Raw genomic sequence first — 16,778 nt, 5'->3', positions numbered from 1 at the left:
AGAGAAAGCTCACGCACAGCAACAAAGACCCAATGCAGCAAAAATATATAATTTAGTAAATAAATAAAGACTATGTTTTTTCTTTTCACAATTTCCTTAAAAGACAACTGTTAGTTTAAAGCAAAATAATAACATTTTAAGATGGGCTCAGAATACATGTAAAAGGATACGACAACACTAGCACAAAGGTAGTGGAACTATATTTTTGTAATTATAAATTATATTTGTAAGCCAAGAAATATTAACTGTCAGATGAGAAAACTGTGAAATGATATAATAATCTAGAAAGATTTAGAAAAGTTAAGGAGGCATATTATTAGCACTAGAGTAATCACTAAAAAATAAAGTTTAAAGAAGCATAACTAAGAAGCCAAAAGAGAAAATAAAATGTAATATTATAAAATGTTTGATTAACTTAGAGGTCACAAAAGAAATTAAAAAGGGAATAAAAATATTATAACTAGTAAGACCCAATTATATGATGTCTACAAGAAACCCTCCTATAAAATAAAGGCACTAACTGGGGAATTCCCTGGCAGTCCAGTGGCTAGGACTTAGAGTTTTCACTGCCAGGGCCTTGGTTTGATCCCTGGTCGGGGAACTAAGATCCTGCCAGCCACACAGCACAGCAAATAAATAAATAAAAATAAAAATAAAATAAATAAATATAAATAAAATAAAGGCACTAATAGGCTGAAAGTAAAAAGATTAAAGAAAGGTGGCAACTTTGGCTTCAACATCAGACATGGCATTACAAGAAATAATGATGAGGGACTTCCTTGGGGGTGCAGCGGTTAAGAATCCGCCAGCCAATGCAGGGGACACGGGTTCGATCCCTGGTCCAGAAAGATCCCACATGCCACAGAGCACCTAAGCCTGGGCGCCACAACTACTGAGCCTGCGCTCTAGAGCCCATGAGCCACAACTACTGAAGCCCAGGTGCCTAGAGCCCGTGCTCCGCAACAGGAGAAGCCATTGCAATGAAAAGCCCACACACTGCAACGAAGAGTAGCCCCCGCTTGCCACAACTAAAGAAAGCCTGCACGCAACAAAGACCCAACGCAGCCAAAATTTAAAAAAAAATAAAATAAAATAAATAATGATGAGTCAATATGGATCACTGTGCATATTTCACAATGATGAATCAATTCATCAAGAATACATAACTACATATGTATACTGCATCTCATAACAGATGCATATATATGCATCACATATACATGCATTTAACAATAGAGCTACAAAATTTATATAGCAAAAACTGACAGCTCTAAAGGAAGACATAAACGAATTTCAACCACAGTTGAAGATTTTAACAGCCCTCTCTCAGTAATTTATATGAGGAAAAAAAAGTCTAAGGATATATAAGATTTGAACAATGCTATCAGATAACAGTCTGGCCTAATTGACATTTACAGAATATTACACCTAAAACCTACAGATTATAAATTATTTCCAAGTATACATAAAATCCTCCACCAAGATAGTGGAACTATCTTGCTTGCTTAGTCATTTTTTTCTCTGAGCACCAACCCCATTCTAAACTTACTTCCCTTAGAAAATACTTATGGGAATATTCTGAGGCTTAGAATGACATCAGTCTACCATCAGTGGGCCAAATCTGGCCCGTGGTCTGTTTTATTGTACAGCTCTCTGGCTAAAAACAGCTTTTACAATAAAGGGCTACATTAAAATAAAAAGATACAAAAAACAACCACCATAAAACCAACCATGAAACAAAGAACATGCTACAGAGACCCTAAGTAGCCTGCAAAGCAGAAAATATTTACTATCCAGTCCTGTACAGAAGAGTTTGCCAAACTCTGAAATAAGTTCCTCCAAAGAGGATATACATTTGCTTATGCCAGGCGCCTGTGATTTTAATAGTCCAGAACTACTTTATATTCTTAGTTCTAGCTTTTTTCAGACTGAAGTATATTATGAATTTGAGCTGCAAATCCATAAATGTTTGACCATTGAGTGGTTACTTCCCACCTGCCTCCATTCAGAACCAAGACCAAGAAATGTCCTCTGAGTAAATGTCTGCTTCTGAGCTCAGTTTCTTTTCTCTGGGATTGCATATTCAGTCAATCTATAGTACAAGCATAACTTTTTTTTGGTAATTTTTTCAATAATTTAATCTAGAATTTTTAGTTATTTTCCATAGGAGGGTTATCTGGGAACCTATCCATTCATATACTCACAGAGAGAACACTTGAATCAAGCTCCTTCACTTGTATTCTGCTACTATAGAGGTTTACGTAACTGTGGAGAGAGCAGGAAATGTAGAACATGAAAGGATGCTCAAAGAAGATGATGTCTAACCAAGTTTGAATCATGAATAGGAGTTTGTGTAGCAAAGATGATGGGGCAAGGGGCTTCCCTGGTGGCACAGTGGTTGAGAGACCGCCCACCGATGCAGGAGACACAGGTTTGTGCCCCGGTCTGGGAAGATCCCACATGCCACGGAGCGGCTAGGCCCATGAGCCATGGCCTCTGAGCCTGCGTGTCCGGAGCCTGTGTTCTGCAACGGGAGAGGCCACAACAGTGAGAGGCCCGCATACCGCAAAAAAAAAAAAAAAAAAAAAAGATGATGGGGCAAGAGGATTTCAAGGCTTTGGCGGAACATGCACAAAAGCTTAAAGATGAGAAGAGTATCTTTGGGAAACTCCAAGTACTTCAGTGTACAAAGAAAAAGAGCAGTGAGATGAGGCTGGAAAAGTAGAAACATGGAGATATGGAAGAATTCATGAAATATGAGAGTAACACAAACAAGACTTACTGACTAACTTGAGGCAAGAGGGATATACCCATGCCAATGTTCAGGGATCACAGACGCAATCACCAAGATAGGAATCATAAACCAACTGGGGAGTTCTGTTTACTGTGAGGAGGAAAAGGAGCTAAAGAAGGGGGTTTTGAATGGAGAAATAATACATTCAGTTTGGGGTATGTTGATTTTTAAAGAACTCTAGGACAAATATGATGAAATGTCCCAGGAGGCAGCTAGACACACTGCATCTGAAATTCAGGGTCAAAATCTAGTCTAGATATAAAAGAGTTGGGATTAAAACAACATACAGTGGTGAATAAAGTCTTGAGTAGAAAGAGTGCTTAGAGAGAGCAGTTAGAGTAAGAATGTAGAGTCTTAAGTCATAAGCCTAGGAATCTCTGACAATTAAGGAACAAACAGATGACAAACGTAAATCTAACTGAAAAAGAATGGGTACAGAAGTAGAAGGGGGATGCCCCTGGTGGTCCAGTGGCTAAGACTCTGTGCTCCCAATGCAGGGGGCCCTGGTTCTATCCCTGGTTACGGAACTAAATCCCGCATGCTGCAACTAAAAAGATCACACGTGCTGCAAGTAAAAGATCCCACATGCCGCAACTAAGACCCATTGAAGCCAAATAAATAAATACTAAAAAAAAAAAAGAAGACAAAGTAGAAGGAAAAGTGAGAGAATGTGGTGTAATGGAAAAGCCAAAAAGTTTCAATAAGTTAACAGCTTTAAATACTAATGACCTAGTAAAATCTAGATAGGATCTTTTCCATCATTTTTAGAAATAAATCAAGAATAATCTTGGTACTGTCCTCCATTTTCCTGCCTAATCTCTTTGGTCTAAAGCTTCCCTAGTAAAATTTCTATAGAAGAAATAGCCTGTAGTCTCCCACTGCTCACCAGGAATCTCTGATTTTTCTAAGAACCATTTTCTTCCATTCTACAAAAATGACTTAACTTTGTCACTCTCGACCCTTTCACCAGCCCCATAACCCTGACTCATTTCATTGAGAAAGGTAAAATCATGAGGAGGAAATTACTCCTATTTCTACCACGAAATCTACAAACCCATCTACACTCATGTTCTATTTCTTCCCTCCAGGTAAAGAACCAAAGCCTCTCTTTGAAAGGCCAATACCTCTCTCTGTATCAACTGCTCTCAACTAGGGGTGATTTTGCCCAAATAACTCTCTTCAAGGTATATTTTTAAAAATTGTCATGGGGGTGGGGTGCTTCTGACATCTAGTGGATAGAGGCCAGGGATGATGCTAACCATCCTTTGTTGCACAAGACAGCTTCCACGAAAAGAATTAGTTATCTGGTTCAAGATGTCAATAGGGCCAAGGCTGACAAACCCTGATCCACAATGCTCTGAATCCTATCCAGTCTCACAGTCTCAAGAATTTAGCTCCATTTTCCACTCCCTTCTATATCTTCAACTTTCCCTTTCCACTGGACCATTCCCATAACCATGTAAAATGTTCCAGTATTTTCTAATCTTTAAAAATATATTAATAAACAAATACACACACACAAACTTTGACTCATATCCTTTCAGGTACTGCCACTTCTCCAATATATTATACCAAGCTTCAATATTCATATTATTCAATATTCATATATATTTGAATGCATTACATTCATATTTCCACTTGTCATTTCTTCAAACTTTTACCCCAACTTCCTCTGTGATAACTCAGCAAGTTTCTTCTTTCCTATTTATGAAGCAGCTCATAACTAAATTCAATGGTCAATTATGGTAGTTATCTATTGATCTAGATTTTTTGTATTAACTATCTCCATCCACACACCCTACTCTCATCAACATCACCATTATGAATTACTTGGAGATTGCATTTTCAATAGTCAGTCATGACCACTACCACATTCCCAGCTCCCAGCACAGTGTGGCACAGGCCAGGCACTCAAGCAGATGTTAATGAATGAATTCCTGGGAAAGAGTTAACTTACTATAAAGCTACCATAATTGAAGTATGTGTACTAAAATAAGGAACTGACTTGTACAAGGGGCTTTGGCTAGAATTTAAATAGTGAGGCAAAACCTGAAATTAGGTCTCCTAAATTCACTTGTCTCTTCAGCAGGGAGAAGTCAAATCAAAATAATATCTAAAGGGAGAATGATGGGGCCTCATGCTGCCTGTGAGAAGAAAGCAATCTGAGGAAGTCTTTCAGAGTAAGGTATTAGGAGGAAGAATGAAAAGAGTTTTGCATTTTAAAATACACAACACAAAAGGACTAATTATGAAAATATCTGACACTGTGGCACCTGGGGAAGAAATCCACAGACTGTACTTTGATGTCACAATTTCTATGTAAAGCCTGAAGCTTCTGCATTGTCTTTAAATTCCTGGTCTCACCTCTATTTGCATCATTATTCCTGATCCCACATAACCATATGGCCTTTGTTCCTTCTCACACATGCCCAGTCTTTTACAGTTTTCAAAGGTCTTTAAAACTCAGTGAGGTAGAGAAGACAAGAATGATCCCCATCTGAGGTTTAGAGAAGTTAGTTTTTGGTCCAGAATTGCACTCAGTGGAACTTGCACACAAGTTGACTCCTGGTCAGGAACAGTCCCCAGCTTTGCCAGAGAGGTTCTCAAGTTGGTGTTCTTCTCTGTGAGAAGAGGAACAGCTCAAGTGGTGGTGGTGACTCTCAGCTTGCCAAGTCAGTATGATGTCATGTCTCTGTCTGCCAGGTGAGGATGTGGCATCTCCTGGTGAATTTGTACACCATTTCCAGCTACATACCAAAGACTTCACCACAACTGAAGTTCCTCTCACCATCTGCAACAAACACAAAGGCCTGCCTGCATTTGTAAGGGAAATGCAGCAGGAGACATCAAAGTAGTCAGCAAAGTCAGAGTGAATAACAGCCATCAGGTCTCCCAAGGCTTGAGGACTCCACAAATTCAGAATAGGTCAAGGCAGAAGAGAGCCCACCTCCAGTCTACCCTCTCAACAATGAGCCTGCTGATGGTCTCAATTATCCAGCAGCTGGGTATGTTCTGTCATACAATATAAAGCCAGGAAAGCCAAGGAGAACTCAGGGAATCGACATTTAGACCACCAGTGATAACTTCACATAATACTCTAAGAAGTACTAGACAAAGCTGACATACTGCGAAATAGCAAATGCGATGAGCCTAAAGATGAGATTAACTGACTGATCAGTGTGATTCAAAAGCTTCCAATTTGAAGGTTCTTCCTGAAATGCTAGAAACAAAGACATGAGTATATTTAGGTTTCCACACAATCAACTCGGACAGAGGGTACAATGAGTGAAGAACTGGTTGTAATGTTTTTACTCCTTTGTTCTGCAGGTTCAAACTAAAGATTTCTCATTAGGGAGAGGCATCATGACAGACAGTAGACTGGACAATTCTTGAGCCTCACAAACCCAGAAGTGAGCCAGCAATGAGCGACAAGATGCCGAGGCCCAGCAGCACATCTCTTGGATGGAAGTCCTATCTGTATGTCCCCTGTTAATAAAGCCTTCAACAATGTACAGCTTTGCAACACCACCCCAAGCAGACCACTGGACAAGAAGACAAATAGCTGTATACAAAAAACAAAAACAGGTTCAACCTTACACCTGAAAATAACACAATATTGTGAATCAACTATACTTCAATAAAAAAACATTTTTAAGTATTAAAAAAAAAAAAAAAGTTCACCCTAACCTTTATTTTAGCCCAAAAACAGCCCTGCTGCTCCAAGAAGTAACTCATCTTTGGCTTACCTCTTCTTGTCCCACACATTCCCATTCATGCTAGCCTGTTCTTAGTACTGTCATGAAATATGCCACATAGGAAAATGTATTAAACATACCTGTGCAACTTGTTTAGAAAATACGTAAAATAAATAAATTTAAATGAAAATTAAAAAAAAAAGAAAATATGTAAAAACTACTAGAAACACAACACTGTTAGTATATTGAAACCCTGTGTATTCTACTCCCTCCCCACAAAAACAATCCAAATCCTGACTTACGTGACAATTATTCCTGCCTTTTTCTTTACAGTATTACCTTCTATGTATGTTTGTACACATTTCAAAAATACATAGATCCTTTCATGGTTGTTTTATACTATTAGAAAATGAAATCTCATTCATATTTTCATGAATTTCTCATTCATGTTCTCTTCAGGTATTAGTATCAAGGTTATGCTCTTCTCATAAAATGAGTCAAGTATTCCCTTTTTTACCTCAGTCAATTCAACAAATATTTGAATACTTATTAGCTCTATTCACTGCAAACTTTTTCATGGTTGGAATTATTCCAATTTTAGAAGAACTTGCTAATAAAATTAAGTTAAATCTTGGAGTCTGAAGATTATTTAAAATGATCTATAGCAACTTACTTTCTTTTCCAGTCAGTTTTGGTAACATATATTTTTCTAGAAATTTTTCCTTATCTAAATGTTCAAATCATTGGTCTGAAATACCTATTAAAAGTTCTCCATAATCAGTAATTACATCCTTATATTCACTGCAGCTAAAATATTTACATTTCCCTCTATTTTGTCTTCCTAAGTATAATCTTGGCCTTTTCAAAGAATTAAGTGTTGGTATGATTAATCCTCTGTTAGATCTAATTAATTAAATTATTTCTTTCCATATCCTTTTTTTTTTTTTTTTTTTGCGGTACGCGGGCCTCTCACTGCTGTGGCCACTCCCGTTGCGGAGAACAGGCTCCGGACGTGCAGGCTCAGCGGCCATGGCTCACGGGCCCAGCTGCTTTGCAGCATGTGGGATCTTCCCGGACCGGGGCACGAACCCGTGTCCCCTGCATGAGCAGGCGGACTCTCAACCACTGCGCCACCAGGGAGCCCTCTTTCCATATACTTTTATGGAAATTTATTTTGCTAATTCTTCTTCTAACTTCTAGCTTCATAAAAGCTACAGTAGATTCTATTATTGCTCAGAGCCCAGATTTCCTAAATTAAAGGATTACATACATCTACCCATTGTAATTACCTTTCATCTCCTTGGAGCATAAACAACTCTGGCCCATATACAACACTTACCCATGTGATTTGCTTTAGCCAAAGGAATGTGAGCAAATATACATAAAACACACCTAAGCAGCAATTTTGAAAACAATTATACACTTTAGCTCATCCTCTTGTTCACCCCATCTGCTATATGAATGAATAAGCAAGTACTGTACACGGGCTGCTTTTTCAGTATGAATACCAACCAAACAGAACCAAACACACACACACACACACACACACACACACACACAGAGTTGCAGCAGCCAACCCAATCACTGCCAAGCAGTGTGAGAAATTTTTTACTTTAAGCCTTTGAGACTGGGGGGGGAGGATTTTTATACAGCAAAGATAATAGTGGTGATTGGTTTATTAATTTCAAGCATTTTACCTAATATTTGCATTTAAGCCTATCTCTCTAGGTGCACCTTTAAAATTCAACTAACATTCCACTTAGATTTTCTAATTTCCACTATGATTTCTTCTTTGGTGAGTTATTTAAAATATATCTTTGTTCCAAAACACACAGGGTATTATTTCCATTGTTAAACACTAAATTAATTCCACTATTAGTGTGTTTTATGTATTATCAATGCTTAAAAATTTGCTTTATAAAATAGGTCAAAGTAGTATACATATCTTAAAAAAGAACATGTACTCTGCAGTTGCTAGGTACAGAGTTGTTTCTCAAATTATTCTCATTTTTTAAATTATTTGATCATTCCTTATTTAGTTGGGGGTAAATTACATCACTATGACTGGATTTGTTCTATCAACTTTTGCTTCACATATTCAAATATTTTGTATTAAATACATCAAATATTAAGTTATACTTTCTGATGAATTTCTTCACTTTTAATCATTACAAAAGGACACTCTTTAGCACTAGTAATGCTTTTTGTCTTCAAGTCTACTTTGTAAGCGTATTCTGTCTGATATAAATATATGTACTACAGCTTTTTTTCTTTACTTTTTACTTATTTGGTAAATGGCTGGGTTTCTTTTATAATTTTTACTTTTAATTGGGATAAAAAAGCAAATAACAAAATTCACCATCTTAACCATCTTTAGTGTTAAGTATACTTACATTGTTGTGCAACAGATACCCAAGTTTTTTTATTAAACAAAACTGAAACTCTATCCAATTAAAACAACTCCCCATTTCCCCCCACCCCATAAACACCACTCTGTTTCCATGAATTTTAAAACTTTCGTACTTCATATAAATGGAATCATACACTACGTCTTTAGGACTTATTTCATTTAGCATGTCCTGAAAGACTATCAGTGATGTATGTAGCATGTGACAGATTCCCATTCTTCTGAAAGCTGAATAATATTCCATCGCCCATAAACACCACCATCTTGTTTATCCATTCATCTGATAATGGACATTTGTGTTGTTTTCACTTTTTAGCTATTGTGAATACTGCTGCTATAAACATGCAAATATCTCTTTAGTTTTCTAACTGCCATACTGTTTCCCGTAGCAGCTATACTATTTTATGTTTCCAACACCAATGTAAGGTTTCAATTTCTCCACATCCTCTCCAACAAATGTTATTTTCTGTGTTTTGCTTTTTATTTTGAAAGTAGCCATCCTAATGAGTTGATAACTCATTTGATTTTGATTTGCATTTCTCCAATGACTAATGATGTTGAGCATAATTTCATGTGCTTATTGGCCATTTGTATATCATCTTTGGAAAAATGTCTATTCGAGTCCTTTGTCCATTTTCTAAATTGAGTTATTTTGTTGAGTTGTTGGGTTTCTTTTTTTGGGGGGTTTCTTTATACATTCAAGAATATTAACACCTTATCAGTTATGATAAGCAAATATTTTGTCCTATTTTGCAGGCTGTCTGTTCACCCTGTTTTGTGTCTGTTAATACACGTAAGCTTTTGATTTTCATGAATTCCAACTTGTCTATTTTTTTTAACATGTGCTTTTGGTGTTATATCCAAGAAATCACTGCCAAATCAAATGTCATGAGGCTTCACTTCTATGTTTTCTTCTAAGGGTTTTGGGTTTTAGGTTGAAGTCTTTAATCTGTTATTAAAATTTTTATGCATATGGTGTTAAAGTAAGGGTCCATCTCCATTTTTTCACATGTGAATACGCAGTTTCCCCAACACCATTTGTTGAAGAAGTCGTCCTTTCCCCACTGAGTGGTCTTGGCATTCAAGTTCTGGGCTCTATAATTCCATTTGTCTATGTCTATCTTTATGCCAGCAACACACTGTTTTAATTACAGTAGTTTTGCAATATGTTTTGAAATCAGCAGCGTGAGATTTCCAACTTTATTTCTTCTTTTTAAAGATTGTTTTTGGTTCTTCAGGGTCCCATGAGATTCCATATAAATTTCATTATCTGTTATCCTATTTCTGCAAAAAATGCCATTGGGACTTTGATAGGGATTGCACTGAATCTGTAGATCACTTTGGGTAGTACTGACTTCCAATTCATGTACACAGGATGTCTTTCCTTTTACTTGTTTAAAAATCATTTTATTAAGATATAATTCACTTGCGGTACAATCTACCCCAGTGTACAATTGTTTTTAGTTTACACATGCAACCATCATCACAATCAATATTACAACATTTTCATCACTCCAAAAAGAAGCCCAGTACCCACTAGCAGTCACTGTTTTCTCCACCTATCCCAAACCCCACCTTAGATAGCCACCAATCTAATTTCTCTCTGTTCTGGACATTTCAGATAAACAGAATCATATAATATGTGGTACTTTGTGACTGGCTTCTTTTACTTAGCATGATGTTTTCATATAGCATGTATCAGTAAATTCACTTTTTTCTATTGCCAAATAATATTCCATTGTATGGCTATACCACCTTTTATTTATCCATTCACCAGCTGACGAACATTTTAGTTCTTTCCACTTTCATAATGCTGCAAGGAAGACTTGTATACAAGTTTTTGCGTGGACATATGTTGTCATTTCTCTCATGTATATAACTAGGAGTGGCATTCCTGGGTCATATAATAACTCTGTCTAACATTTTGAGAACTGCCAAATTGCTTACCAGTAGTCCATGAGGATTCATATTTCCCCCATCATCACCAGCAATTGTGAGTATATTATTTTTTATTGTGGTCATCCTAGTAGGTATGGGTGGCATCTCATTGTGATCATGATTTTTCACTTCACTTCCCTGATGGCTAATGATGTCAACCAAGCTTCCATGGGCTTATTGGCCATTTGTATATCTTCTTTGGAGAAATATCTATTCATTTTCTTTGCTCATTTTATAACTGGGTTACTTGTCCTTTTTATTATTGAGCTGTAAGAGTTTTTTTACATATTAAAAATGCAACTCCTTTATTAAATATGATTTGCAAATATTTTCTCCTAACCTGTTTTTTTCAGTACACTATGTTTTAGAACAGTTTTACCTCCACAGCAAAATTATATGAAACTAGAGTTCTCATATACCCTATAACCTCCCACACACACAGCCTGCCCACTATCAACAACCTGCACCAAGCGTTACATTTGTTACAATCAGTGAACCTACAATGACACATCACCAAAAGTCCATAATTTACATAGGTTTCACTCAGTGTTATACTTCCCATGGGTTTTGATATATGGATGGATATAATGATGGATAATGACATATCCATCACTATAATATTATCATACCAAAAAAATCTCACTGCCCTAAAAATCGTCTGTTCTGCCTATTCATCCCTCCCTCCCCCCAACCCCTAGAAATCACTAGTTTTATTATCTCCATCATTTTCCTTTTCCAGAACACTGACTAGTTGGAATCACCCAGTATGTAGCCTTTTCATATTGGACCTTTTCACTTAGTAACATGCATTTAAGGTTCCTGCATGTCTTTTCATGGTCTGATAGCTCGTTTCTTTTTACCACTAAATAATATTTCATTGTCTGGATATACCACAGTTTATTTATCCATCTGCCTACTGGAGGATGTCCTGGTTGCTTCCAAGTTTTGGCAATTATGAATAAAGCTGCTTTAAACATCCACGTGCAGGTTTTTGTGTGGACAAAAGATTGTCCACACAATCTAGATTGTATGGTAAGAGTATGTTTAGTTTTGTAAGAAACTTCCAAACTGTCTTCCAAGGTAGCTGTACCATTTTGCATTCCTACCTCCAATGAATGAGGGTTACTCCACATTCTCAGAAGCATTTATTAGTGTTGTCAGTGTTCTAGATGTTGGCCGTTCTAATAGGTGCGTAGTAGAATCTCACTGTTGTCTTACTTTGCAACTCCCTGATGATATATGGACGTGGAATATCTTTTCGTATTCTTATTTGCCATTTGTATATCTTCTTTGGTGAGATGTCTGTTCAGATCTTTGGTCCATTTTTTATTCAGGTTGTTTTCATATTGTTGATTTTAAGAGTTCTTTGTATATCTTGGATTATAGTCCTTTATCAGATGTGTGTTTTACTAATATTTTCTACCATTCCATAGCTTGGCTTCTCATTCTTGACAGTGCCATTCACATAGCAAAAGTTTTTCATTTTAATGAAATCCAACTTATTAAAAGTCATTGCTCAACCCAAGATCATCTAGATTTTATTTTATATTACTTTCTAGGAGTTTTATAGTTTTGTGTTTCACATTTCAGCCTGTGATCCATTTTGAGTTAATTTTTGTGAAGGGAGTAAGGTCTGTGCCTAGATTCATTTTTTTTTTTTTCATGTGGATGTCCAGTTGTTCCATCACAATTTGTTGAAAAGACTATATGTTCTCCATTTTATTGCCTTTGCTCCTCTGCCAAAGATCAGTTTATTTTTAGAGGTCATTTCTGGGTTCTCTATTCTGTTCCATTGATCTATTTGTCTGTTATTTCACCAATATCACACTGTCTTGATCATCATAGCATTATAGTAACTCTTGATGTTGGACAGTCCTCTGACTTATCTTCTCCTTCAATATTGTATGGGCTATTCTGGGTCTTTTTTTTTTTTTTTGGTGCGTGGGCCTCTCACCGCTGCGGCCTCTCCCGTTGCGGAGCACAGGCTCCAGACGCGCAGGCCCAGCGGCCATGGCTCACAGGCCCAGCCGCTCCGCGGCACGTGGGATCCTCCCGGACCAGGGCACAAACCCGCGCCCCCTGCATCGGCAGGCAGCTTCCCAACCACTGTGCCACCAGGGAAGCCCCTATTCTGGGTCTTTTGCCTCTCCATAAAATTTTATAATCAGTTGGTCAACATCCACAAAATAAATTTCTAGAATCTTGATTGGGATTGCATTGGATCAATTTAGGAAAACTGACAATATTGGGTCTCTCTTCCTGTGTATGAATACAGAATCTCTCTCATTTATTTAATTCTTTGATTTCTTTCATCAAAGTTATGGTATTCCTCACATAGACCTTGTACATATTTTCTTAGATTTATACCTCAGTTATTTCATTTTGGGGGGTGCTAATGTAAATGGTTTTTTGGGGGGGAGGTCCATCTTCTGGTGTCCTTTGAAGTACAAAATTTTTAATTTTTTGATAATATCAAAATTATTTTTTCCTCCTGTTGCTTGCGCTATTGGTGTCATATAAGAAACCACTGTCAAATACAAAGTCAAAGATTTTCTTCTATGTTTTCCTCCAAGAGTTTTGCAGTTTTTGCTCTTATATTCATGTGTTTAATTTATTTTGAATTAATTTTTGTGCACGGTGAGTTAGGGTGGTGTCTAATTTATTCTTCTGTATGTGGATATCTACTTGTCCCAAGACCATTTGTTGAAAAGACTATTCTTTCCCTATTGAATGGCTTTTTAGGCACCTTTGCTGGAAGCTGGTTGACCACAGACACATAGGTGTATTTCCCAACTCTCAATTCTCTTCCATTGATCTGTATGTCTATCCTTACACTAGTATCAACATTGCCTTAATGTAAGGACTGTGTATGAATCCTTCAACTTTGTTCTCTTTCAAGATTGTTTTGGCTATTCTGGGTCCCTTGAATTTACATATGAATTTCAGATCAGCTTGTCAATTTCTGCAAAGAAGCCAGTTAGGATACTGATAGGGACTACACTGAATCTGTAGATTGATTTTGGATTATTACTACTTTATGTTATGTATTTTTTCAGTCTTTTAATTTCAATCTTTTGGCTTTCTTATCTTTTTGATGTGTCACATGTAAATAACATAACTGGTTGTATTTGCATACATTCTGACAATATTCATTTTAGCTACTTAAATATTTGGGTTTCAATTTACTACCTCATTTTTGCGCTGGAAGATTCCTTCCCCTTTATTCTTGTCTTATTCCACATTTTCCCTTTCTCCTAGTTTCAAGATTATTCCTTCTAATCTTATTTTTATTTTTTATTTTTTTTTATTTTTTATTTTTTATTTTTGCATACGCGGGCCTCTCACCGTTGTGGCCTCTCCCATTGCGGAGCACGGGCTCAGCGGCAATGGCTCATGGGCCCAGCCCCTCCGCGGCATGTGGGATCTTCCTGGACCGGGGCACGCACCCATGTCCCCTGCATCGGCAGGCGGACTCTCAACCACTGCGCCACCAGGGAAGCCCCTAATCTTATTTTTAAATGGGTGTCGTTCAAACGGCAAAATGAAAACTTTTAAAACTAATCAATTATGTTCTTTCCAAACACAAAAGTACCTTTAAATACGATTCATTCATTGCTCTCTCCCAGTTTGTGTTAATGTTATATTAGATCTGTGAGACACAGTTATTGTTTTATACAGTTAATATTTATTCAGATTTATTCACATATTTATCACTTGCTTTGCTCTATACTCCTTTCTGTATTTCTGGCACCTGGAATCACTTTTATTCCAATTTTGGAAATTCCTTTGATGAACTGCAATTCCTCTCATTATATGTCACTCTCTTACTTGAAAGATACTTTTGCAAGGCACACAATTATAGGTTGGTAGTTATTTTCCCGTGTTATATTAACACCATTGTTCCATTGTCTGTTGCATTCAAATGTTACTGGTGAGATGTCAGCTATCAGCTGTCCAGTCTCTCTTCTTTCTTTGAAAGTAACCGCCTTTCTTCCCTGGCTGCTCTACTCTGGTACCTCTCTGCAGTTCAGAAAAAGTCCTAGGTATTACCTATTAAAATACTGACTCTGTCCCATTTTCTCTCTTTTCCTTCTGGAACTCTGAATAAGTATCTATCTTAGACCATGTTTATCACTCTATATTCCACTTGCTTTTTACTTTTCTCAAAAATAAAAAGATTTATAATAAAATCCACTAGATGTTAAATTATACAACTTGATTTGAAATACACCAAATAATATCAAAGATTGTCTACAATACCATTCTATATCTTCTTTCATATATTCTATCTCTTTATCTCTCTATGCTGATTTCTGAATAGCTTCTTGTAAACTGTCTTCCAATTCACTGATTCTTTAATTGTATCTAATCTGCTGTTAATCCCTTCAATTAACTGAGTTCTTAATTTCAGCCTTAACTGTTTTTATTCCAGAAGTTCTAGAAAGGTTATTCTTTAGAATTTATTTTTCCCTGCAGATATTTTTCTTTAAACACAGTAAGCAAAGTTACTCTATACTATGTTTAATAATCCTACTATCTAAAATTTTTCAGGGTATGGTCTTACTGTCTGTTACTTTTGCTCATTCTCACACGCAGTACCTTATTTCCTTGTTTACTTATTAACTTTGTGAGCTGCTCACTTTCTTTTCTTTTTTTTTTAAAATTAATTAATTTATTTATTTACTTTTGGCTGCATTGGGTCTTTGTTGCTGTGCTTGGGCTTTCTCTAGCTGCAGCGAGCAGGGGCTACTCTTCGTTGCAGTGTGTGGGCTTCTTATTGTGATGGCTTCTCTTGTTGTGGAGCACAGGCTCTAGGCACACAGGCTTCAGTAGTTGTGGCACGTGGGCTCAGATGCTGTGGCTCGCAGGCTCTAGAGCGCAGGCTCAGTAGTTGTGGTTCACGGGCTTAGTTGCTCCGTGGCATGTGGGATCTTCCCGGACCAGGGCTCAAACCCGTGTCCCCTGCACTGGCAGGCAGTTTCTTAACCAGGGAAGCCCAAGCTGTTCACTTTCATTACAAAATAATTTGAGTAAATTCTTTGAGGCCTAGGATAAAGGTGAATGTCTTCACAAAAAAGTCAGATTTGCTTCTGCTAATTTCTGGGAAATAAACAGGCCACAATCACTTTAAATTTATGACTAGTAGTTACTCTAGTCACCCATATAGTGTGAATTTGGGTTGCATGATTATAACTTCTAAGCCAATTTTTTTCTCCTTATTCTGCTTAGCACAACTAAGGAAATACGCTTTGTGGTCCCATAGAGGCGAAGATGAGAAAGCAGTTAAGTTCTCTTTCCCTAGGGTATTTTCCTTAGGTACCAATTCAATGGGAAAAGGACTCCTGTTGGAATCCCTGACTGACTGGGCCATGGGTTTGTCTTTTACCCCTATATTTTGGGTGGCTTTTGCAAAGCTGAACTTCTCAAACTACCCAAATTCCAAAATGATCTCCCAGGCAAAACTGGTTTCAACACTCTACTTCTCTATGGTTTTATTCTGATAATAACTTACCTTGTAGATCTTCAAGGATTTTAAGTATTTTCTCATTTATTAAAAGGCCATTTTAGTTGTCTTCAGTAATAAGGACATGTCAGAAACAGAAGGCCTACACCTACTCTTTGGTACAGTTCAACACAGCTTCTGGATTCAGCAAAACTTCCTTTACAAAGTCAGAAATGATCAACAAACAACCCTACCAATTTGGCATTCTTTTCATTTATACCTAAACTCAATCTGTCCGGCTTCTGACACATCTGACTATTCTTTCCTCTTGAAGACAGTGTTTGGCTTCCACACCAGTTTCCTATACAACTCCTAAATGATCACTCCTCAGGGCTCAGACCTGGGTCTTCTAAATTCTACATTTCCTCTGCTACCAATTTATCTTAAATTACCAACATACATCTCCTGGACTACTTTAATAGCCTCCCAACTGGATTTCTT

General features: G+C 37.1%; 1 protein-coding gene across 2 annotated transcripts in view; it reads right to left on the bottom strand.

Annotated features, from left to right (window-relative positions):
• LARP1B (La ribonucleoprotein domain family member 1B) overlaps positions 1-16,778 on the bottom strand; it is a 116,956-nt gene that overhangs the window by 58,590 nt on the left and 41,588 nt on the right. The window contains exon 12 of one of the 2 annotated variants that reach the window (XM_029235818.1): positions 5,538-5,608. The exons of the other annotated variant lie outside the window; for it this stretch is intronic. Coding sequence (XP_029091651.1) covers positions 5,579-5,608 — 30 coding nt within the window. The 3' untranslated portion in view covers positions 5,538-5,578. Of the gene's footprint in view, positions 1-5,537; positions 5,609-16,778 lie in introns of those variants that run through there. 2 annotated transcript variants of the gene reach the window in all.

Source organism: Monodon monoceros, unplaced genomic scaffold (assembly GCF_005190385.1).
Source record: "Monodon monoceros isolate NGI ecotype Baffin Bay Population unplaced genomic scaffold, NGI_Narwhal_1 Super_Scaffold_20, whole genome shotgun sequence".
Lineage (NCBI taxonomy): Eukaryota > Metazoa > Chordata > Mammalia > Artiodactyla > Monodontidae > Monodon > Monodon monoceros.
This window is presented reverse-complemented; position numbering and strand designations above follow the sequence as displayed.